This window comes from Epargyreus clarus, unplaced genomic scaffold (genome assembly GCF_041222505.1).
Source record: "Epargyreus clarus isolate Ecla_fem2 unplaced genomic scaffold, WU_Ecla_fem_2.2 ptg000004l, whole genome shotgun sequence".
In the NCBI taxonomy this organism is placed as follows: domain Eukaryota; kingdom Metazoa; phylum Arthropoda; class Insecta; order Lepidoptera; family Hesperiidae; genus Epargyreus; species Epargyreus clarus.
The window spans coordinates 15206780-15232834 of NW_027332212.1; the positions used below are offsets into that span (position 1 = coordinate 15206780).

The following is a 26055-nucleotide window of genomic DNA, read 5'->3' on the forward strand; positions in this document are numbered from 1 at the left end:
AACATGTAGCGCGCTCTTACGCACAACTTCACAGTGACACTTGAACTACTCACCTATATCTTTAAACAGTCAATTAGATGCAAGTGTTCCGAACTGATTGAGACCTATTAAAATATTTATTGCTGCTTATAACCATGCACGGGTTCAGAAGATAATTCCTTAAATAAGGAAAATGCACTATTGATGTATTGTACATGCATTGGCTCTCTACCCAAAGGTCTACGCGGAAGCCGGCGCGGCACCCGCAGGTCGACTCCAGTTCCTTATTAACATTCTAACGATTTCCTCATGAATTTTGAAGCGGCTATCGCAGCGGCCTGCGGGCAAGCAGCGGCCGAGTGAAATTCACACACCGTCAGAGCTGACGTCACGAGCGAAGAAAGTGGCATCCATAGCGTCGCAGCCGAGCAGTTCGCGACAGAGCACCGGCCCGCGCGCGCGTCATGGACGACGCGTGATCGTAGACATGTCGTTCCGAAGACTTTTGAGTGCGGTGCGCTCCGCGCGCGAGGCCCTCACCCGTGGCGCTCCCTTAGCGGATGGACTCCTTAAATCCCTTTTATCAGTCTTTGTGATATGTTGCATAGCAGTCTCGTCGCCGCAGACCGCGTCGGCGAAGCCTTTCGTGTTCAGTTTTCCCGCCAGCTGGTCTCTCGCGGGATTCGTGGGCAATGTGGGAGCGAGGTCCGAAGATGCGGAGCGCCGGGAGCCTGCGGCCGGCGTGAAGCCATACACGGGGCGAAGGGTCGGCAATGATACCCTCCGGATGATCTACTACCACGACCAGACGGTCGCGGTGGTGGAGCTGGGCCCAGGGAAGCTACTACTCAACTGCGAACTCATCGAGACATAGTGAGTAAATAATTTTAAATTTTACGTTCCTTCTAGAGTAAGCCGGAGATTAATAACTCATTATTAAATGATTGATTGATTATTTACAATCACAGTTAATCGTCGTAACGTGTAGGTTATTTAGTGATAAAACTTACAATAATTCCGGTTGTAAATGCCACGTTAAGTCAGCTAATAAAAATTATTATTACATTCAGTAAAGCTGAACAGTTCAGTCAAAGTATCACTTATGCTACAGTGCTGAATTTTCCGCAAAGTTTACAAACTTTCCGTTCCGTCAAGTGCAGTCGTTGCCGAGTTCCCGAATATTTACCATTAGCAAATGTCGCTTGTTTACAATTGCGATTGAAACGATGATGACTGTCTTTGCGATTATTGTAACCATAACTTTTGCAGACTTGTTTACGGTTCAAGTTTCCATTGATAGGTTTGCCTAAAACTTGATCAGATGGAGGTCAATGTCTTCTTCTTCCTGTTATAATTTGTATCTCGTAGTCCATTTGCAGAAACAGACTTTCGTACAATTTGATTACGATAATTATGATAGATAGAAGACCTAATTACTGTGAGTATATTTTTGATAAAGCTCTGCTTTATAGAGCTTTGAATACATTTTCTTTTCGTAGGACTACGATAATAAATTTTTTTTATTATATTGTAGGTCGCAAAGTGCACCTCTTCTGTTGCTTTGTCAGAGTACTAAGTACGTAAGCCTCGTAAAAGTTTTCCCTTACCCTCCACTTGATATAAAAACACATCACCGCAAAATATGTTGTTCACATACAAAATTTACGAGTATGTACTTATGTCATATTTATGGTGTTAATTAAAAACTAGCTATTTTCCGCGACTTAGTATGCGCGTTTTGATTTTTTTCTAATAAGATGCCTTCCACCTGGGTGTTTCGTCGTACCAATTTTTTTCGTTCTATTTTTTATATTTTTCTTCTTCACTCAGGAAGGAACCTAATTTTATCTGGAGATATCGGCAGTAACCACTTACCACCAGGTGGACTTCATGCTCCTCTGTTATTGCTATATAATAATAATAAAAAAAAAACAAAATAGGGTCGAGATTTCTCCCTTTGAGTACGAAACCGTAACAGTGCAATACATGTAGCAGTTTTCACGGTTTTCAATCTGAGGCTTACTTTATCTGATCTTGGCAGCTGTATCTAACGATAGATTTTCCACTCTTAACTTGCGCCAAGAAGTGAAACACGTTAATCAATCTTTGGTTTCTACAAAATTCACTGTACTTAAGTAAGTATTTTGATGATTATTTAAGCACTTACATAATTATTGTGTTACCAGGACAGTTGGATAAAAGGTAGACACTCACCCAAGTCCCAAATTAATGTTCTTAATCTTATTTACCTTCTTATATAATAACTGCTTATACATAATGCATGTCATTATATGATTCATACGATGAAAATTTACATTTCTGAAATTGTATGAACCGAAATCGATGCAAATAACATTTAAAAAATCTTTAAGGTTGTACAACGGTTTTTTTTTCGACTAGAGTACTATCACCATACCTTTTTCTAGCATGAAGCAGTGGTTGTGTCTCGGTGGATGGATAATACCGGTTGACTTAGTCCTTCAAAGTGACAGTACGTCTTTGATAGGCTTCAGGTGGTTCTATGTAGAGTTTGTTACCATCAACAGCTTAGCTTGATAAAAGAGAAACATAAAAAATTACACAAAACACTACTTCAAAGTCCGTCGTATTACGTCCTTCAACGGCACTCGTATCTGAATGCGCATGTGAAAGGTAAATCTATTGTGCACTAAACTATTTATATTCTTGGATTAAAGTTTAAAAAAATAGCGAATTATTTATAAAAACAGGATCATTCCCTTATCTTTAGTTACTATATTTAGCTTACAATCGTTTTAAATATTATTTACGGGTTTTCCTATATAGGTCCTTATAATCTGTATACTACTAAAAAGAGGGTATTAATAAATTCTTATCTAGTGGTCGAAATTCAATCATAATCACTAAAGAAAATTTTAGGACATTTTTATTGATAGCACTAAAGCTCATTAGCAGCTACAGAAAAACAATATCGATTGACAAGCAAAACAGAAATACGGAACCCTAAAAAGTACTGAAATATACAGTTCAACCAGTAGTCAAATTCGACTGGTATTTTCCCATATTTTTATTGACCGTCACGCAGCTTCTCTACTAGTTACTAAACAGAAAAAATAAAGAAAATCATTTGACAAACAAATGGGAAACTGTTTTACCTTAGCCTATGTATATAATGATTATATTCTGTTTGATAAGTCTTTGTACCAAATTTAATTATACCTCTGGGCACGGAAATAAATTTGTAAAAGCACGCATTGCGGAGAGGCATCCGGAGCGTACTGCAGAATGCAGTGTATGTACACAGCTTTTTCGATTAGATACTTACTTACTGCTCCTTTGTAAGTTTCAGATTGCAGATGTACACTTACATCCAATTCAAATTTTAAAAATCAACGATGATCACGCCGCAATATATATCTATAATATTTTTTTTATACCTTATAAAGGAGTAGGAGATGAGCATGCAATCTACCTGATGGTAAGTGGCTACTGGCGCTTATGGATACTTATAATCAACCCTAAATAAGATGAGATTCCTACGTGCGATCGGCCACAAAAGCAACGCTACCTCTAAGGATTAAGCTCAAATGCCTCGGAAAAGTATTTTTTTTTTTTTATAATATAAGGGTAGCAGACGAGCATGCAGTCCACCTGATGGTAAGTGGCTACTGCCGCCCATGGACATCTGTAATCAACCCCAGATAGGATTAGATATTCCTACCTGAGGTCGGCCACAGATGCGCCGCTACCCCTGAGGACTAAGCTGGAACGCCTCGGAAAAGTATGTCTCCCTTACCACACCTTTCAAACCGGCACACAGCAGCGCCTAACACTGCTGTTATTAGGTAGAAATAGGTGTGGCGGTGGTGCCGCCGGAGTCGAACCATAAAAGGTTCTACCACCTTCAAATGTCGTATGTCTCCGTTACGGTAACGGCGTTACCACACCCTTCATACCAAAACAGCCGCGCTCATATCTGCTATTATTAAAGGCTAACAAAGATAAAAAAGTTTTCAAATTTACTTCACAATTATTTTTAGAACGATAATCACATTAAAATTAAAGGTACATTGTAAGGGTTTTCTTTTTACATAACTAGGAACCTACTAGAATAAAAATGCGTCGCAAAATGCATTTTATTATAAAACTATGAAAACAAAACTATAAAACTATATTCGTTTTATGTTTTTTCGTGTTTAATGATTATGTTACTTTTTTAATTAATAATGAACACGTTTGCAAATAGATAACTAACTATGGATTTTCATTAACGTATTTAGATTTTATGAATATTTACATTGTAATCTAGAGTAAAGTTTTAACTAAGTACCATAAGATATACTTACCTCGTTTGAAATCCTTAACGAAAGTTCGACTCCTGCGGCACCACTGCTACACTTACTTCTGCCTAATAACAGCAGTGTTAAACGCTCTTGTATTGTAGTTTGAAGGGTGTGGTAACTGGTAAGGGACATATACTTTTTCGAAGCATTCCAGTTTAGACCTCAAGGGTAGCGCCGCATCTGTGGATGACTTCGGGTAGAATTCTGATCTTATCTGGGGTTGATTACCATTGTCCATGGACGGCAGAAGGCACTTATCATCAGGTAGAATGCATACTCGTACTCTAATAAAAAAAATATGTATACAAAAAAAACTGTCCATAAATTTCCGAGAGCAGGCACGCAGGCAGGATAATTCGCGCGCAGCGATGCCACCGCTATACCTGTTTTTGCCTTATTCTCCTTCCAAGGTGCCACAGACACACAAGACGTTATAATTTTGTACTTAGAAATATGATCTACCGTTGACCTTAAGGATCGTAGGGCTTTATTACTTGGGTTTGCTTCCATACATTGTCCGCGGGTGGTAATGCCCAGTCAGTGTCAAGTGGACTACAAGCTCGTTAATTATTATAAATTTTAATTTCATATCGATAAAAGCTTTTGCCAGCAAATAAGTGTTCTAACTATATAACTTAATGCAACGCAAGCTAACGCAAACTTAGAACTTCTTCCTATTTAATAATCGTTATATCAATCGTTATATCAATCAATCGTTGTATCAATTTGTCTAGAAGCTGCGGCGACTTCTTAACATGAAGCTGACAGTCACTTGTTAGTTGCTACTCATATAGCATAACAAAAAATTGGAATCTTTAAGACGACTTTCGTCAGGCGCCTGTCAAAATGCACGCTTGTCTTCGGTCAGTTTTCCCTCGCGCGTTTCATTTCGCCATTGGAAAGTTAATGAGTGGTCAGATACATGGACTGTATAACTTGTTTCCATAGAGTTTGCTAAAAAGATATATCCACGATTTTTTTTAATAACACCCTATTTTTTTTATTTCAAATTATTTTGGCATTTCCACAATATTCCAATCGGAACAAAACAAAAAACTTAATACTGTCGTCTTCTTGTAAGGCAGAAACAGATGGTCAGTTTTATCACCTTTTACTTGACATAAGTGTAAACGAATTCATAACAGATTTATTATCATAGATTGTTTAATATTAATGCGATATAGGGCCCCTGATGTACTTGACCTTAATTCACGCACGACGCCTGGCCTGTAACAGACTATCCCATTAGCAACCCAAGGCCTATCGAGATAACAGTGAAAATTGCATTCACGCTCTAATAAGTGCAGTCTAGCACCTATGTTTAGTTCAATGTGTAATAAATAACTTTAAAGCTAACATTTATTTAAACTTAGTAAAATCCAAAAGGTAGATAAGTAAATGGCTCTATTGTGGTGGCATGGGGGTGCTACCTATCGTCACACCACTAGTGGGTAGGAAGGTTAGGTTAGGTTAACACGTTCCCTGCGGCACAGATTTTTCTGTACTTTCCATTACTGCGTTACGAGTTGTTTTAAACCTCGTCCTATATCCGACATTGTGGCGGCACGAGGCGTGTTAAATCCCACCGCCCGAAGGAGACTAAAATCCTTTTTTTGGCGCCAAATAAGACAAAATCGACGGCTTTTGTCTTGATTATTATTAACAATGAGTTGATTAACCTAAAACTGCCGCCGCCCTTGGTTAAATTCGTTACTTTAGATTCTATGGGTAAAATAAAATATGGGTCTAATGCACCTCGGACCGCACTGAAAAATGGCAGGTTTCCATATAATTTAGTGATGGGAAAATAAATATCGATTTTATTTTATTGTTTTTATTTATCAACGTTATGGACAGAATGAATACAAAAAGGGGAAAAGTTATGGATGTTTTTCATTGAAACATTTCAGACAATAAGGTTTTTTGCAAACAGTGCATTCCGTGAGATTTTTTTTTTGGTTTTTCTGTCTGCCTCACGACATGTCAAGAATGTGCGGAGTTTTTCGTAGCATCCGACACATCTCTTCTTCTTTGGACCCTTATCGGATGATGTGCTTTCTTTGCAGTGGATTCTGAAAAGTAGGAGCGAGTAGATTAGGGTAAAGAGTAATCGGAATACTCGGTAACGATTTTGCCTACGTTTCCTATATCAATAATGTAGCTGCTTAACTTTTGTTTGAACCATAACAGGAAACGTAATTATCTATAATGTAATTTCTTACTATACGTATATACGCCTAGCCTGCCAAGTCTCACTACTGGACTTTCACCTAGACAGAGTATATTTGTGACTTACCTGTTTTTGAAATATCTTCCTGTATTCTGATTCTGGCTCAGATTTTTCAACCGGTTTTTCTTCATCTTCCTCCATGATCAACTTTTTTCGGCAACGTTTCGACATGATAATTTTCAACATAAAGACAGCGGTCCTACTTCGTCGCTACGCAGCCTCGACTGCGTTGCACAACACTAACCACGTGAAGCTAGCGTGGGGTGCGGTACGAGGTGCGTGGGGAAACGAGGCGTTAGGAACCTCGTTCCGCACTGTGTTAGCATTATTATTTGTTCAGTGCGGTACGAGGTCTAACAAACCCGACATTAGGTTGGTGTACCATAGAACTAGGAATCAGTAGCACATCACAAACATATAGTTATCACTCTCCTACACTGAACCAGACGGAAGTTATGCCTCTCGCACCACAGAGAAGTTAAAGTTTTTTCTTACCGCTATAACGACCAGACATGGACGAGGTGTTTTAAGCCGCGTTCCGCAGCTAACGTGTTAAGTTAGGCGACTAAAAAGGGGGCTTCCGGGGTTGCCGGCGGCAAGAGTGGGAGCTCGAACCGTCCGGAGAGCAACCCCGGGAAGAACGGCGGTATGTGTGGTCGCATGCCGTCGTAAACACCAGGTGTGCGGGAGGAGCGTAAAGTGCTCCACCCAGGGCAGAGCCCGACAGGGGCATCGCGCTCGGAGGACTCCGGTTGTGTTCCATTGGAGATCCCGGAGTTTTCCACCAAGCGCTGAGGACGGCCACCGGGGGGGTTTTAGTGCGGTAAAAATCCCACATAACCCGGCGTCGCTCCCACGTCGTCGGGTACCGTTTGAAGGTTTCCCCCTTCAGGAAAAAACAAAAGGTTAGGTTAGGTTACATATTATAATTTATAATATGTAGTGCTTCCTCACCTTACTTCTTCGAAACCTCTATATAAGTTGTATGTATTCCATACTGTATGATGAATAACTTATTTATAAGTATGAAAGAAAATAACATTAAAGTCACGGCACTTCTAATAATTAAATTGAAACGTCAGTTATAACGGATGTACGGTAGACGCAAAAAATAGGCACGGAGGTCGGAGTACCTGATTGCATACACCTTCCTTACCGCCGCTTCCGAATCTATTTAAACGGCGGACGAGCTTGAAAGTGTGTTAGTAAAGGAAATAAAGATTGGCGATAAATTTGTAAAGTATATATTTATACCATGTCATGCACAATAATATACGCGCAAAATTATGTTAGTGTGGTTTCTGCCTTCCAAAATTGACTATCGAGAACTCAAACTCACTAACATAAGTCTCAGTCATTAATCCCAAATATCACATAATATTTTTTCTAATCACAAAAACGTTGAAAAGAAATTCTCGTAGCGAATGTGCAGTAGGTACATTTGTAACGGTTTGGCAATGATGCGGACGTGGCTTTAGAAGTTCCTGAAACAATATAAACTTGTCCCTATACCTACGTATAATTTCACGTAAAAATCTATTAAATTTGGTGCACGTTAAAAAATAAAAGTGAGAGTTTAGTTTATTCCACTGCCCACTGGACGGTGTGACGAAAGTGTTGATTGTTTAGTAATCCCCACACGGGCGGAGGCCTACAGACCACAAGGACGCGCCTGAATAATGTAGACCGTAATGACCGGTGGCCACCGACCATGCATTCGTAATGAGACGCCGCGCTAGCAACAACTGGTAGATTAGAGGCGGTTAGTAATATTGTTGTTAGGAAAACTAAGGCTGTAGATTGTATGTATGAGCAATATAATAAAGAGCGATAGTCTATTTTAGGCATGAGGTGATGTTGATTCCAACTGTTTAAAAAAATAAGTAAAAAATTGAATACAATACTAAATGATATATTTTAGTTGAAATTATGTTATCAATGCAGCTTTGACCTCCATTTCAAAATTCTTTCGCAGAAACTCCATATTTTTAGGATAAATGGGTCGTGTATCGTATTTCTTTTGTAGAGTCGTCTACATTTTCATGGCACCAATGAAATTGGTTAAAGATAACACTCAACACTGAAGCAGTGATAGCCTAGTGGTTAATAAACTCGGCCTCTCGATCGAGGGGTCCGAGGTTCAAATCCCACGCACCTCTGATTTTTCAAAGTTATGTGCGTATTAGAAATTAATTATCACTTGCTAAACGGTGAAGGAAAACATCGTGAGGAAACCTGCATACCAGAGAGATTTATTAAAAAAAAAAAATCTCAAAGGTATGTGAAGTCTACCAATACGCACTTGGCCAGCGCGGTGGACTATGGCCTAATCCTTCTCATTATGAGAGGAGACCCGTGCCCAGCAGTGGGACAGTAATGGGTTGATGATGATGATGATGATGAACACTCAACAAGTTTTTAAGCATAAAAATAAAACCCATATAACTACTTAGGCACAGTATAAGGATCTATATATCTGTACCGTGACTTAGGCCTGTGTAGGTACTTACTTATATTTATTACCGGCCTTGCAGAAAGGGCTTTTGTATTGATGACTCACTTTGTTGCACATAAGTATTTTTATTCATTAGTTACGAGCTGTAACATCGTAAACATTTGAACATACTTAATATTAAGGCTGACATTTCAGGCATTTTAATTTATTTGTGTTGGTAATACAGAAATATGTGAGAAATAAGATGATATTATTATCAACCGTATCGAATCAGTTGTTTATAAGAAAGAAACGAATATTTATAAGTAATCGAGTGAACTAATCGATTACCACAATAATAAAATTAGGCTCTCATTTTAACTTTATAATTTCTTATTCATATATCTCGAATTGGTATAATTTGGTATTTTGTTTGAATACATCTCATAACATTTATTTAATAAAAACGTCATTCGTAGAATATACTTAGGTAATTAAACCTATTTTATTATATAAGGTAGTAGTCAGACATGTGTTACCTATAAATAAACATAACCCTACGCTATTATTGGATAGGTAAAGGTTACTATTAATTATAGAGGGTCACTTATAACAATAGCTTGATGGAAAATAATTGTCATGTACTTTAATTGAGGAGGAAAACATCGTGGGGAAGGTGCATACATTTTTCAAAAGTGTGTATTCTACCCAACTGCATATGGCCAGTATGATGGATTGCTCTAAACCTCATTTTAACATCATTGCAACAACTGCGACAATGGGCACTATACATAGAGAATACTTCCATAGATTATTATGCATATGCCCATGGTCTATAAATATTTAATTTTAACAAAATCGATATTTTGACGAGGACAGAATGGTAGTTCACATGGTCAATGTTAGTCTATTATTCAGTAAACTGTGGAGGCTAGTCAAGTCATACTTTCAGGGCCACGAATAGAAAGGAATTCTAGGTACAGCGAATCGTTTACTACCGCTTATGGAATAGACACGGCATATTACTACGGCTATGTTTTTATGGCTCAATTTTTAAACATTTCGTTACAAAGAAACTTCAAGAATGGACTTCGAGGTATTTATCAGAATGATTATCTTTTACGATTGACACGAAAATTTCAATCCGAAACTTCGGATTTGTATTTCGTGTTAGTCACTAAACGTCTATTATATAATAAGCGCACATACACACCGCCACTCTATAAAATAAAAGCATCACATAAAATGCAATTTTGCGACTTATTTGAGGGCCTTTAAAATCTTTACATTACCTGACTAACGTAAATCGCCTGATTATACGAAAATCCCAAAACGTAGTTGTTGCTGACGACACGAAATTATATTTTAGGTAAGAGATTAAATGCTTTACTTTCAAAGTTTCTGACATTTACAACAGTATATCAAGAGTCCTCAGATGGAAGCGAAAACTTACACTTAAAGTGGCAGCAATTTGGTCATTAATAAAATAGCTGTGACTATTTTTAGTCAGCAGTTAGTCGCTGTAGAAGTATAGAAGTTAGCGAGGCCAAACAAATTGTCTGTAAGAACGCTAAATTGTTCTCTAACAGCTATACATTTTTTTCTTACGGTATTCCACTTTTTAGTTTAAAATAGCTTTGTTTTTAACAGGCCCGTGGATATTCGTAACTATTTCCCACTATTTGTTACCAGACTTTTCATCGGAATAAAATACTTACTGACTATTTGATGGACATGTAAACCCTTAACATTTTTACCTATAATTATCTTACTATTCAATTTTATCTAAAGCCTTATTTTTACTGACAATCAGCAGCAGATGTGTACCTAACTGCTATTTAAATCTTTTTCATGCAAAATAATAACCGAGTGTACTATGAAGTTGCTTAGGTTAGGTTAGTGGTTTGTGACTAATACGTCGTCAAACTTTTGAAAGTCTTAAATCATGAATATTACAACCAACTTTGTAAAACAACTTATGATTAAGTTTTTGAACATTTGTAACGACGAACTTTTGTAACGAAAGTAACTTATTTCAATAAATACTTAAATCAACATTCGTGTCTAACGCCTTTCATATGAAAGCTCAAGTAGGTACGTAACAAATTTTACTTTTGCTACGAAAATATCGTCATCGTTGTTTGCTTTACTAGCACCAATTAGTATTGATATCCCTGAATAATGTATGAATGGGTATAGAGGTAGTAAAAATATAACAGTGCCCAAACAATAGCATTGTTATGAATAACAATAACAAATAAACAAGCAGTTAAACACGCCGTCACGGGCTCACGACGCAATGTCAAGCGCAGAGCAATTGTCTCGTCACGCGATCTTCGTCGTAATCATTATAATTTGATAATGAAACAATTGGATGAGTTCGTTACATGATACGATTATCTGTGAGATCATCGTGATATAAAGGTATGCTCGTTTTCAGTCACAAGAAAACGGCTACACAAACGATATTCGGTTTTCACATCGATATGAAAACAGTTTTCTGATATCAGAATTATCAGATAAGTAGCTTAATACCAATGTGGAGTTGGTAGGCACAGTAACAGTTTGTGAATTATAATTCACAAACTGTATATATACAAATATATACGAAATTTTAACTCACATTCAATTTCTGTCACTTCGCGTCTTTCTCATATTACTGAGTGTTAAGTAAAAATTCTTTTGTTTATTCGTTAATCTTGTTACAGCGTTCACCCAAACGCTAGATACTCGTATATCTATCTAGCGTTTGGGTAAACGCGCATATATCGTATCGATATGGTATATATGAATGAAAACGGTTTCAGTTCCGATGTGGTATGTCGGGCCACGTCTACCGTGATGCCATTAATCATTCTTGTAGCGATCGTGATCACTCGCTCCAAACTCGGTTTCACTTTTGAAAACTTTCCTTTGAACTTGAACTGTATGACTTGTACATGATCATTCACTTGATTTCACATCAACTTCAAATTTTGATTTTGCAGTAGTTTATATAACTCGCACAAACAGTAAACCTTCTATAAGACTGATATTTTGAAAACAATTTGTGTGTCCATGAAACAGGAAAAAATCTATTGTTCCCGTATGTGTGTGTTGAGCATTATTGATTCTTTATTACCTTTGTATAATATAGGACCATCGTCCACCTGATGGTGTACTGGACATCTGTACACCTGAGTTCGGCCATTACCCCTGAGGACTAAGGTAGAAAGTATCTAAAAAGCATGTCTTCCTTGTCACACCCTTCAAACCAGAACACAGCAGCGCTTAATACTGCTGTAATTACGCAGAAATAGGTGTGACGGTGATGCCGCCGGAGTCGAACCACAGATGGTTCTACCACTTCATGTATTCAAAATCTGCAGATCAGCTCAAGTATAACGCATGAGTGACCAGCGGATAGGTGACCGCTTCGTGTCCGGGTTGTTATGGGCGAACAATCGCGGCGGCCAGCCGCACCCGGCCCGCTATTGTGCGTATTGTATAAGTATTACTGACTGGATCTTCCGATCCTTCGATGAGCAACATTCTTGATTTTGTGGTATTTTTATGTATAAATCATGCAAACTGGTTTGCGGCACACCTGACTTTTAATGAGCATGCGTAACTTATTCAAAATCGAAGAGTCCTAGTTGCTTGAATCAAAAAATATCGCTTCATATGAGGACTAAGATCAAATTTTATCATACTTAAGACTGCCTTGATAGAACCAGTGATAGCCTAGTGGTTTAAAAGGAGGCCATTAAATCGGAGGTCCAAGGTTCGAATTCTAGGCGCCCATCTCTGATTTTTCAAAGTTATGAGCGTTTTAGAAATTCATTATAACTTTTTTTAGCAGTAAAGGAAAACTAGGTAAAGAGACGTATATGCCTGAAAGTTATTTAAACAAGTTTCACAAAGATGTATAAAGTCTACCAATTCGCACTTGGCCAGCGCGATGGAATATGACCTAAGATCCTTACTCCCTTTCAAAGGAGACTGTTACCCGGCATCGGTCTCCGTTCAGAGGAAAAATAAATCCCAGATAAACTTTAAAATACATTTTACGATAAGAAACGACACCTATTAACTCTACGCCTAATATTCTTTGTAGATACTTAAGTTGACAAATTTCGAACACAGACACGTGTCGAGAAACATGATTTATATAAGTAGTAAAAATGTCGAGCGTCACGACACAAAGTGAACTAAAGCAAAGCGGATTGGGAAGGCCGTGTGTTGTATCGATGCATGTGCACTTAGCGTTTGTTCGGCTTCCTAGGCGGGCGACGGTCACGTTGTTAGTGCCACCATCATACAGCTTGGGTTGGGACATGCTCTACTAAATATGGGACTGAACTTAAGAAGTTAGAAGAATTGAAAAAGTTTCTCATTTTGTATAACTACTGCCAGACATAGGAATATTCTTGTATCAAAAACATAAATATTAGTTTGATATTTGAAAAAAACTTAATGAGATATTTGAATATACAGGGTGAATTTTTCAAACGGGCCTTCAGGGCCAAATCCGAAACTATTGGGATTAGCGAAAAATGCTGAAAGGAGTTACGAGGCCGATTTTGATAAAAACTAAAACTGCATCGTTAGTTTTTTAAAATATCTTTTTCCTTAGCCGGGAATCGAACGAGTTCATTTTCAAAAAAAATTACACCCTCTATATTATTCCACCATCTGATAGTGTCGCTTATACGAATCAAATTCTGGGAAGTAATGTTATGTAACAAATTAAAGGAAAAGGAAAATTTTGAAGAAAATACATATTTTTCCATACATTGCCATACTAATCCTTAAAGATTATACATAACAAATGATTTATGTATAATTCTTTAGAATCATACATAAGTCATACCATTGAAGAATTTGTCGGTTAATCAACTAATTATTCGATGTTATAACCGTGACATACGGCTTAGTATGAGAAAGTAATAGTTTGGCAAATAAATTACCGCCGTTTTTAAGATTTATTTTTTAATAAAAATAGATAAGTGATTAAATAATATTTTTTTATTGTTTAAACAGTTAATATGATTTTCTATATCTCTTTGTTCAGTTATCACTCAGGTTTGACTCGAAAAAGACTTTCTCGCAAATTGTCAATTTTACATCTGTATTAAACGAAACTCCGCCCATAGCAAGTTAAATCTATTATAATAGTCCTAAAAGTAACCTTAACTAAGTCGGACATAAAAATATGAGTTCTTGAAGAACAAAACCACCATTTCGAATGATTTGAAGCATTGAGCCAAAAAAATTGTTAATACGCGAAATGTTTAAATTGATGAATGGCGGGAACTTAACTGCCAAATTAATATGAAAAAATATGTATTTTCTTAAAATTGAGGGTTGTCCTTTAGTTTGTCATTTATCATTACTTCCCAGATTTTGATCCTTATGAGAAACACTATCAGATAGTGGAATAATATAGAGGGTGTATTTTTTTTCAAAATGAACTCGTTCGATTCCCGGCTAGGGAAAAAAATATTTTAAAAAAGTAATGATGCAGTTTGAGTTTTTATCAAAATCGGCCTCGTAACTCCTTTCAGCATTTTTCGCTAATCCTTATAGTTTCGGATTTGGCCCTGAAGGCCCGTTTGAAAAATTCACCCTGTATACTGTGAAATAAATATTTCTATAGCGACAGTGTCTTAACTTTGTAATTATAATTAACATGACCATAACTTTTTATTAAGTGTCTTTTTTATTTTTAATTTAAACTTGAAGCAAACAAGCTCTTTAGTTGCAGTGTGTGAAAATGATTAAATAGTGTAATTAACAAATATATTGTAAGCACCCAACTTAGTTTCAAAGCGTTGTATGTGTTCCGAATACGCTAAAATACATAACTGTACATTAAATGATAGTCAAGTTATTCAATTTTGTATGATTATTTCATAAAAAAACGTGATGTCGGGACGTCCCAGAATAGGTACTGCATCATATGGTCTATCTTGTCGCATGTCAAGGGCGCGTGGTCAAAGGGCACCGTGTCGGCCCAGCTTCGGAATCTGGGGCGATAGAAGTTTATTTTAGACAAGCCATGAATAATAAAATGCAACTTTAGTCACACACGCTGAACTAAACTTATAGTTTTAGTGTGATATAATACTTATAATGTTTTATATATAAAATTCTCGTGTCACAACTCACAATGTTAGTTATCGTACTCCTGCGAAACGGCTGTAGCGATTTACACCAAATTTTATTTGCATATTCAGTAGGTCTGTGAATCGGCTACTATCGATTTTTCATACCCTAAGTGATAAGGATTGTTAACTTTTAACATTTAACTTAACATAGCAACACAACACAACATTTTCCGGGTCAGCTAGTGTTTTATAAAAAAGTACGTATTGTAACTTATATAAAATTTCAAGTCATATAAAAATAGATAGAGCCTTACATATAGCGTACCGGGACATTGGGAAGTGAGTCTAGGTGGTGGCAAAATCATGTTTTTCATATTATATGTAATGCAATATTATGTAAAATGTAATTTTATAGGAATAGCTTTGAACCTAAATTAGCGTCCCCATAATTTCTTTTCGCCGACTATAGGATGCGGCAAATGTCACTTTTGCATTGGAAGGAAATTATTAACATAATTGTAGTTATCTTTAGGAATGAAATAGTCATAATCATGGTTAATTAGATTTACTTAATTAAATACACAGTTAGTCCTGGAGTGACCACTTGCTAAAAGATAAACGTCTCGGTTATATAGGTACATCAATTTTTGTTTAAAACATTCTTGAACAAAAGATGAACAAATTGTTTAATTTAATTAATTAAATTAAAAACATATGAAATACCATAAATTAAGAATGTAATGAATATTCATAACATTGTAATGGCAACGAACTACTATTTCATATTACGCGCAACGTAACATTACATGATCTTATAATGTTTATGTAAATCGAGTCCTTACGCATCAGACGCAAGATTACCTCAATGCTCATCATTTATGTGTTCTTGCTTTGAGCATAATTGACGTGCTTCTTACATATGATGAGAAGTTTAATGAAGTTGTATTACTTAGAAAAGACTACAGGCATTTACTAAAAGGTAATACTTACGTATCACTTTCACTGATACTTTCACAGATAATCTTCTAGATAAACAATCTTAATTAAGTCTAAATTACCAAGTTCCGTAAATTCATGTTAAGTGTTCGTAAAGTACACATAGGTAGTTAAAAATTCTCAAAATTGGGCATTAAAAGTTAATAAGGTATTCACAACAAAAGGACCCTATAATAAATAAATAATTTATCCATTCACAAAATAAGTATACTTATACTTACGAGCTGACTTGTTTTGTAAATGTCAAAAAAATCTGACCAGATTAATCATAAGGTCAATGTACCGTTGAATAATTCCAAGCACTAAATTGTTATATTCCAAGAGCGTCACGTTCTAGAATATGTCGAACGGTCAGGAGCGAGCTGACTCATAGGCCATTAGATTAGATCATTGATCAATTGCCGCACCATTAAACTGAAATTATCCTGTAATCAAATTGTCACTTGTGAAGTACCTTATTCTCATGGCCATCAAATTTGCAATAACTTTGAAATATAGGGGATGAATACTTATCTATGGGGATGAACTAACAAAAAATATTTTGTAGAAACTACAGCACTTTAATATACCACTTATAATAGTTTAATACGATATTGATGTTGCAGGACCAATAGTTTCACACCAACACCACTTCGTCGTGGTCAATATGATCGCTAATTTACAATGAAACCTGTTATTATGTTATGTAAGTTATCATTATTATATGGCTACAATTTACTTATAGATTATTCTGTGTGTAGTCTCCATAGAAAGGGACCCTCCTTTCCTATAGTCACTTTCTGACAGTGACTGATAGTGTTTGTGACACATTAAACAATTTATGCCAATTAAAAATGTGAAATTACCGTGTTAATTGGTTAATTCTTGATTGGTATCCTTAACTTATAGTAAGGAAATATTGAATAAATCTCTATTTGTAGAGCATCCCATTCTAGAAGTGTCAGGTCCGGGGAAGGCGCGAGGGGGCGCTCGTCACTGATTGGATCATTGAACAAATTGCCGCATCGCAATCTGCGCGCGCGCATTATGCAACAAGCTCCAAGCTATTGACTCACGTTACGCGGTCTTATGTTTGTTTAAACCGGATTTTTCGGTATATTTTGGCGAAAGTAGCGTTTTAAGCTGCCACCGATTTAGCCTCAATTTGAGATAAACAATTTAATTAATACGGAGATTGCAGAAATCTGTTCAAAGCATTATGCATTGCAAAGCGGATGCGTGTATAATATATTTAAGCACGGGAGTTAAAAATTAGGTACACGTATTCTTAGTCGTAAATAAAAACAAACTTTCTATACCTGTTTATTTTCGTAACGATTAGCAATATTTACTTACGTGTTATTAAGTAATAATTTACCAAAAAAAGCAGTGATACCCCAGTGGTTAAGAAACTCGGCCTCTCGATCCAATGGTCCGAGGTTCAAATCCCAGGCATGCACTTCTGATTTTTCAAAGTTATGTGCGTATTAGAAATTAAGTATCACTTGCTAAACGGTGAAGGAAAACATCGTGAGGAAACCTCCATACCTAAGAGATTTATAAAAAGAATCTCAAAGGTCAAATCAAATCAAATCTCAAAGTCTACCAATACCAAGTGCGTATTAGTGCTAGCGCGGTGGACTATGGCCTAATCCTTCTCACTCTGAGAGGACACCCGTGCCCAGCAGTGGGACAGTAATGGGTTGTTGATGATGATGATGATGACTTACGTGTTTGTTTATAAGTTGGAATAAAAATAAATAATTTTCTGAACGTATGAACTTTAACTTATTTTTAGCAATACAACTTTTAGCACACTATAATGTTTAAAACTTACCCTTAGCGCACAGTAAGACATATTGATAAATAATAAAAAATATCAACATCCAAAACATACTAATGGCCATATTTAAAAAACGAGGTAATATAAAATGTTATCCCCTTGAACCCATATTGCATAACTCGATCACAAAATTGCTCTTGCGAATGTGCCCATTACGATGTTCGCCGGGTGCACGTGAACGTCAACCGGACAGTGCTGATGGACACACAATATCTTCATAAACGTGACTTTGATGTATGAATGGAAAAATGTAGCAAACGTTTATTAGAATGGAATCAGCATAAGAGTATGCAGTCCACCTGCATGTGGCTACTTGAAGACAGTTTTTAGGGTTCCGTACCCAAAGAGTAAAAACGGAACCCTATTACTAAGACTTCGCTGTCTGTCCGTCTGTCACAGGGCTCTATCTCTGGAAGTGTATATAGATATACACTTGATTTTTTTAGAGAGGATGGATACTGGTGGCCGCTATAACAACAAATACTAAAAATAAAAAGAAGTTGAAAATGGGGGTCGCCCTTCAATGAGCCGCTATTACTCGACGTTTTTCGCTTTATCTATTGAACCGTAATAGGTAGACAGTTCAAATTTTCACAATGTATTTAGTTGTACCTAAAATAATGCACCCATTTGGTGTTTCCTTTTGGTCTGCGATAACTTTAAAAGATTTCAAAGGCATTTGTAAACGCTTACATTGTATTTTGATCGGGATTGATTGAAAGGGTGCCGAAATTTGCTGCTACATGTATTTAATTTATATTTAGTTCAGTAGCTGCTATAATAAAAATCATGTAAAATTCAACTCATGAATGTAGGTTTTCAGATTTTTAAGTACTTAATGTAAGTTATTTAAAAAGTTTGCATAAATATAGCGATATTTGAGTAATTCTACACCAATGCTTATAAACCTTAGCAAGACATAGAATAAAGATAACGATGATTTTTTCCTGAAATAGCATTTAAAATGTCCAATCTAAATTATAAATACAGCAAAAACTCTGTAATATAAAGTATTGCAATTTCTTATGCTATTTATCCAGCGTATAAAACTGCCTCTCTAAAACATATGCGTGTATTAAATGTGCAAAGACTTGCTTTAACGAAGAAGAAACCAACTCTCGTACTATCGACAGGATTTTTAGATTTATCTTAAATTTCTTCATTTCCAGAGGAAGTCTCCTCTCTATCTATGTGTGCTATCAGTCAGCTAGTGGACAATAATCTGTTGATTATAAGTACCTAATTCAAGACCATGAATTTATAATTATTAAAAATAAAACAATCCGAAAGTTTCTAAGACTTGTAAGTTAAGGTTATGGTTAATTATGTAAACGATTTACATAGCTGCAGTTAAGAAAATGTTTTTCTGTCGTTTGACCGCAAACTTTGACCGGTGCTGTTGTGAAAGGCACAACACGACAACAACGGGCACAAGGATGCTGGGTCAACGAGCCTGCACTTGCTAAATCTAAACATCGTACGCTGCTTGGTTACATAATTAGTTTTAGACATGATAGCAATAATACTTTACATTTTGACACCCATTGCCATGTAGGTAGAATACGTGAGTGATCAGTTTTTTTTGTAATGCATACAATAAATGATTGGACACTTTCTAGGTTTTTTGCATTCTCAGTGTTTTGTTAATTGATCGTTACAATATTTCTTTATCATATTCAGAACCCTATGCATGTTTTGTTTCTAACTTAGTCAATAAAATTTGCTATGATCCGTCATGGCTTAACCATAAGTTAACTTAATTATAATTTTATCAGATAAGTGACAGAAAAAGTCACTTTTCTTATCAATCTTACGATGAAAATCTAATCTGCTTAGTTGTAGCTACATAAAGGTTGGATGTGAACAAATTGCACGTAATTAAGTAGAAACTAACAAAGTATACTTTCTAAAGGCCGTGTCGTATTTCCTCGCGTCTCGCCACGCGCCGGCGCATCGCCACTCCCTACTTTAGGAACTAAACTATACCACCTGCCTTACTTTTCCCGGAATTGAGAAAACTTCCAAATGTTTTATAAGTAGATTTCCATACATATTTAATGAAAAAAGGGCGGTTTGGACGTTTGCACGTGGGTGTGGCCAGTAGGATCACCCAGCCCTCAAACTTTATTATTTTGTCTGAAGTATTAAATACGTATAACCGCTTCCTTTATAACATTTTACTTCACTTACATAAGAGAACAACGTAACACCTTGAAAAATTGTCTTTGTGCCAACACTTTGAAACTCCGACAATCTTATCTGGAACAACTGATAGATTTGCAAGAGTTTCGCAGTTTCCAAGAGATTAATTGATTAACTTAAAACTTCTGCGGGCGTAAAACTTTTCGTTCACGTACATTGAATCATCATTATTCAATTTGATAAATTACTGGATACTTAAATTTTATTTGTTATTTTTTTATGAAATAAAATAAAATAAACCCTTTTCGTTTTGGAAGGTTTCCCTTCTCTACTCATATGAATCAATTACATTAATAATCGTGTGTGTGTGTGTCAGCAATGGCGTGAGCAATAATAATTCAGTTTAAAAGGTGTTAAGTAATTACCTATATAAAATTCTTCTATTATGTGAGCAGTTAAAGCTAGTAAAGTAGAACGCTTTGTGGTTCAACCCAGATGATGCCACATACCTACCTATTTCTCATGTATGTAGTAAAAAGGCATACATTTTTGAAGGCTTCCAAGTATGTCCTCACGTAAACAATTTAAAAGAGCCACAAATCTAAGATATTATCTTCTAAGTTCGGATTTGAGGTTCTGGTTTGGATTGATTGGAGGGTTCTGATTTATTTGATTACTTAGTAATGTTCGTAGGTGGCAATAACCCTTTCACCATCAGATGAACTTCATGCTCGTTTTCTACTTGTGCATAATTTCCCTTACAATGTAAACGTGATCCACTTTTTAAAACAGCAGTTCGTTGTCAATTGGTCTGCTAAGTGGCTAAACACAAATTACCACCGTGTGTGAGACGCGGCAATACTAGTAACCTACTGAACTACATATCACACCGGTGTTTGTATATTAATATCGATTAAAAGCAATTAATATAAGTGCTATATTTTTAGAAACCGATCGCACTATTATTCCGATCTTAGAAATGTCTAGTATATACCAAAGATTCATTGTTTCGAATCGATTTGTTTTCATCAATTAATTATACAGCAGTTTCTTTTTTCAAATTTCAAAATTTACAAAAAAAATCATAAATACCAGAAAATTCAAGATGACTACCCACCACTTCGCGGATCCAATCCAAATATCATATGAATGCTTCATTCAGGTTTCCATAATTACAAAAAATATAACTCAATTGGTGAAATCGTTGAGGAGGAGGAGAAGAAACACATCCACACCTGGTTCTGACATAATGTATAAATGTATCTAAATTGACCTATTTAATATTTAAAAAGGAGAAAATCCGCTAAGATTCTTATAGCATGATGAAAAAAATATATAATTCAGATTCACCAATATCCGATCAGCTACTAGCAAGCGTGTGTCTTGTCAAAACTTTCAACTGTTTTTCCTCGGTCCGGAAGTAGCACTTCCTTGTGTGGCCGCTGAGGCATGGCGACTGGCGACTCGGCAACTCGCTCATACCTCATACTCCAAACTGGTTTTAAACTGCTCATTCAACATGTTATTTCCATTATAGGTCACATATGCCAATATTTATGCATAAAATAAATTGGCAACATATGCGCACGAAACATCTTATGAAATGCCGATGTTTTCATATGTAATTACTTACTAGAAAACTGAATTACACGTTGGTAATTAGTGCTCTTGATAGCCTTGAATATTGTTATGAGTAGAACACGATGAAACTAACTTTCTATTTATCAAATGAAGTGGTAGAATCTAAAAACTTTGTTAATTAAACTTCTACGTATAAAACTGCAAGCAGGTACAATATCTCACCTTTATAAATAAACCGAGGTTATCTACAAAGATTAAGGAGGTTAATAATGTTCAATTGCTTATACACGATTTGATATACTTCATTAAATTACAATGTACTGTATGGAATTTTAATTAATCTAGTGTAATTAGTGCAAAACCAAATAAGAGTATGTTTTTACTTAATTCTTAGTGTCGTTAATTAGGTATTAGCATAATTCTCGTTTGAATTTACTGCGTAATTAATAATAAACACTCTGTTCAATATAAAATAATTAATTGCTTGAATTTGAGTCTTAGCTAAAGTCAGCCACAAAAGCATTGCAACCCTTGAGGACTAGATGACTAAATTAGCAAACCCCATAATATACTGTGTATCTGACCTATATTCGTCTTATTTTGTAGTACTTATTCTTTTGGGATCTTGTAAACAGACAGGTGTAGGAATACCCAGTCAGGATCATTTTTTTAAATATATCTCCTCCAGCTACTTCTAATAAGTTGCATACAAGCGCTCGTGCCTAGAGAACCCGTTCCACCGCAGGGAGAGGAGAAAGTGATGCGCCGGAGGTCAACGCCCATTACCTAACGCTTTACTGACCTTCTGATGCCAGCTTTATGGGTCATGGAGCCCTGTAGACAGTTAAGCGTTGGATAAACTAGTGGTATGCTGTTTGTTATGCATGCAGTTTTGTCTTATACTGCGATATATTTTGTCATTATGCGGACGCTTTCTACACTCATTCTCCCAAATTAGAATTCTTTGTGTTATGTGGATAATTGATATCAATTAATACAAAATTGATTTAAAATTCAGATATCTGGGTTTGAACTCGAAACGCTCTGCGCAGTGTCTACTTCCGTGTTGCTTCTTTAAATGAATTTATTGATCGTCAAAAAGAAAAGTTTAATTACACTACGTCGCGGGAAGAATCTCTTACTTATCAATCTAAGTACTAGTTGTAATGAAATAATTCATGCGAACTTTTCAGATGGATTTAGTACTACATCTATACAGTACAACACTTTGTCCGGATGGTCAGATAGAGAACTGAAGATCACATGTTACGTAACGCTGCGACCTTGTCAGCTGTTATGTAGGTCACTGGGCCCAGGACGATAATAGGGCAATCAGTTCTGGTGTGTCATATCGTAATCGCTATCATTTGATCGATATGATACGTCACTAATGATTATATGGCTGTACATAGCACAATGAATGTACGAGTACTAAAGTACACTGAATGCACTTACACTAAGTAGCAGTGATTCAATACATTTAACTGAAATATTTAACTGAAACATTTAATTGTGTGCTCTATTACAATTAATTTGATCGTGTTATCTTTTTTTGTTTATTATTATATAAGAGTAGCAGACGAGCATGCAGTCCACGTGATGGTAAGTGGCTACTGCCGCCCATGGACATCTGTAATCAATCCCAGATATGATTAAATATTCCTACCTGAGGTCGGCCACAGATGCGCCGCTACCCTTGAGGACTAAGCTGGAACGCCTCGGAAAAGTCTGTCTCTCTTACCACACCCTTCAAACCGGAACACAGCAGCGCCGAACACTGCTGTTATTAGGCAGAAATAGGTGTGGCGGTGGTGCCGCCGGAGTCGAACCACAAAGGGTTCTACCACCTTCATGTACCACCTTCGTGTACGCAATTGCTATCGCATGAAGGCCATAGCAGCAAGCAAGGTGGTAGACACAGCATATTACACCACTGTGAAAAGTGCATGTGCTGTAGTTACAGGTTTTCAATAAATAGGCAATATATGCAAGTAGCGAACGAGCAGTCCACATTTTTTTAAAATAGGATTAGCAGAGAAGCAGGCAGTCCACCTGATGGTAAGTGATTACTGCCGCCCATGGGCATCTGTAATCAACTTCGGCCACAGATGCGCCGCCACCTCCGATGACTAAGCTGGAACGCCTCAGAATATAGCTATGTCTCCTTTACCAGTATTACCACACCCTTCAAACCAGACAGCAGCAGCCCTAAAACTTATATTAAAAGGCAGACACGTAATACAAGAAACGTAGAAAACAAACCTCTTATCATTTTGTCTGCCATAAGGATGAATACTAGGAAGTGGCAGCTATAAGCCAGCAGCAACACTCGACACACTTATTGATCTATTGTTGCCGTGTGTATACACTTAGCTCAACTGCTCGGAATGTTACAACTATGTACTTCCAACGCCGTACGTTACTCAAAGTCATACGTTATTGATGCTTGATATGCACAACGTTCTCTTATAATACCACAGGACCTTCAATGTGTAATAATCGATTAATTAAGTATTCTCATTGTTAAATAATATTCATTCCATCGGGACAACCGGGAGACTTACCCTATTGAGAATTACGCGGACAAGTAAAGCTCTTTGAAGGTCCCAAAATCACATCGTTGTCCACTTAAACCTACAAAATAAAATGATCAGCTGATAAATTAATTACTTAAAAAATAAAACTACTCATTTAATATGCAATTTCAAACAAAAACGGTCAATTGTTGTTCTTAAAAAATACAATTATTTTATTGCATTTTTTATTTCATGCATTTAAATACACCTTTATGTACATTTCTCTCTTACATAGCTTTAAAAGTTATAAGATAGATTGTGTGTCTTCCCGATAAATAATTTGTTATGAATCAAATTCAGAAGAAGGATCACATTACTGTAAGTACTAACTAACTTACCTTATCTTTCCAGTGATGAGGACGACACAAGCCGGCTGGTCCGGCAACTGAGCCGCATCAACCGGCCGCTGGGCGTCACCTTCCCCCAGATGATCAAGCTCATGGGCCAGTGCCAGCAGGTAACATCACGCCTCCGTGACCAGGTACTAACCAACTGCACTACTTTTTATACATCCGGCTCGAAGGCTCATAACTGGTCCTTCGAACCGGATAAATCAAGCACTTTTATGTTTGTGTTAATATGGTGTGTTAAAGATTTAGGTTAATATTAAAAGACTAAGTGGAAATATTAAGTTTGAAAAGCTATGTTTAATGCACATAGCCTTTCAAACTACACAAAGATTAACTTAAGTATCTAACTTATAGGGCTTCTGCAATGAAAATAAATAGGCATTGTAGAAATGTCCATTTCATATTGTTTTATATATAGGTACATGTACGTGCTTTGTGTTCTGCAGTGTGCCCCTACCGTTCAAAGTGATTTGTACTTGTTTGAAAAAAATACTTAGAGTTTCCAAGTTAGTTCCTCAGACATCCAAACACAGCATTGTGTGAATTTGATAGCATCAGGTGTTACTTATTTTATGATGTTGTGTACAGCCTAGGAGCTCCATTGGTACTTTGAAATCGTGTTTTTTCTAGCTCTATTTAGGTACAAATCATTTTCTGTTAGCAGGCCCTTAAAGTAATTATAAAAACAATTGTTTGCGTAGGATTGTAACACAGGTCAAAATCATGAATACGGTGCACTTGAACAGCTTGCATACGATCTTAGTGTTTGTATTGACAGATAGCCTTCGCAACTTATAGGCATATTATTCCACTGCTAGGCATTCTTTGAATGAAGAGAGGAAGGTCGAAATTATGGGTTACATCTGCTTTGATGCTACTTAATACGGCATATGGTATACTCGTATATTTAAATAGAACTAAAGTGGCTAGTGTCGCCGATGAATGTCTGTAGCATTACCACGAGTTGGCATAGAAACGCCACTATAGAAATGGTAAATAGAAAACTATTGTCATTTTGCTAGTGAATAACATAACTACTATCGTTACGGTATTTCTTGACAACGTCTGTCAAATTAATGACTCATGGGACCGAATTTGTATGGCAATAGATCATAATGACATTCGCTAGCGATTTGATTTCGATAGGTTTTTTACGTATTTTAGTTCTACGAGTCACTACGGATTTTAGTTCTACGAGTAACCACCAGAGGCGCTGTACAATTTTTCATACATTTATTTTACGCAGTCGCTAGCGAGTAATACTTTTGTAAACTCATGGTAGTCTTACTGCAATCAACCTCACATAAGATCAGATTCCCACCTGGGGTCGGCCACAGTCGTCGTCACCCATCAGGAATAATATACCACCTTTAATGGTAATATTATTTGTCTTTTGCGCTTAAAGTATAAGTTTCATTGCAGTAGTTTTCCATGCAAATTATTCCGAAGGAAGTGGCATACATAAGATCACATTTACATGATTGATACACGCGTTTGTCGACTGTGTGAATGAGTTCGTCTTTGATTTAGAATT

The 26055-nt window shown here is 36.5% G+C and overlaps 1 protein-coding gene across 2 annotated transcripts in view; it reads left to right on the top strand.

Annotated features, from left to right (window-relative positions):
- Positions 1-320: 320 nt before the first annotated feature.
- Positions 321-26055, top strand: part of LOC140757670 (uncharacterized) — a 29283-nt gene continuing 3548 nt past the window's right edge. The window contains exons 1-2 of one of the 2 annotated variants that reach the window (XM_073093557.1): positions 321-852; positions 24523-24652. In XM_073093557.1, the coding sequence (XP_072949658.1) occupies positions 467-852; positions 24523-24652 (516 nt within the window). In that variant the 5' untranslated portion in view covers positions 321-466. The remainder of the gene's footprint in view (positions 853-24522; positions 24653-26055) is intronic. The other variant, XM_073093556.1, reaches the window with a different exon arrangement.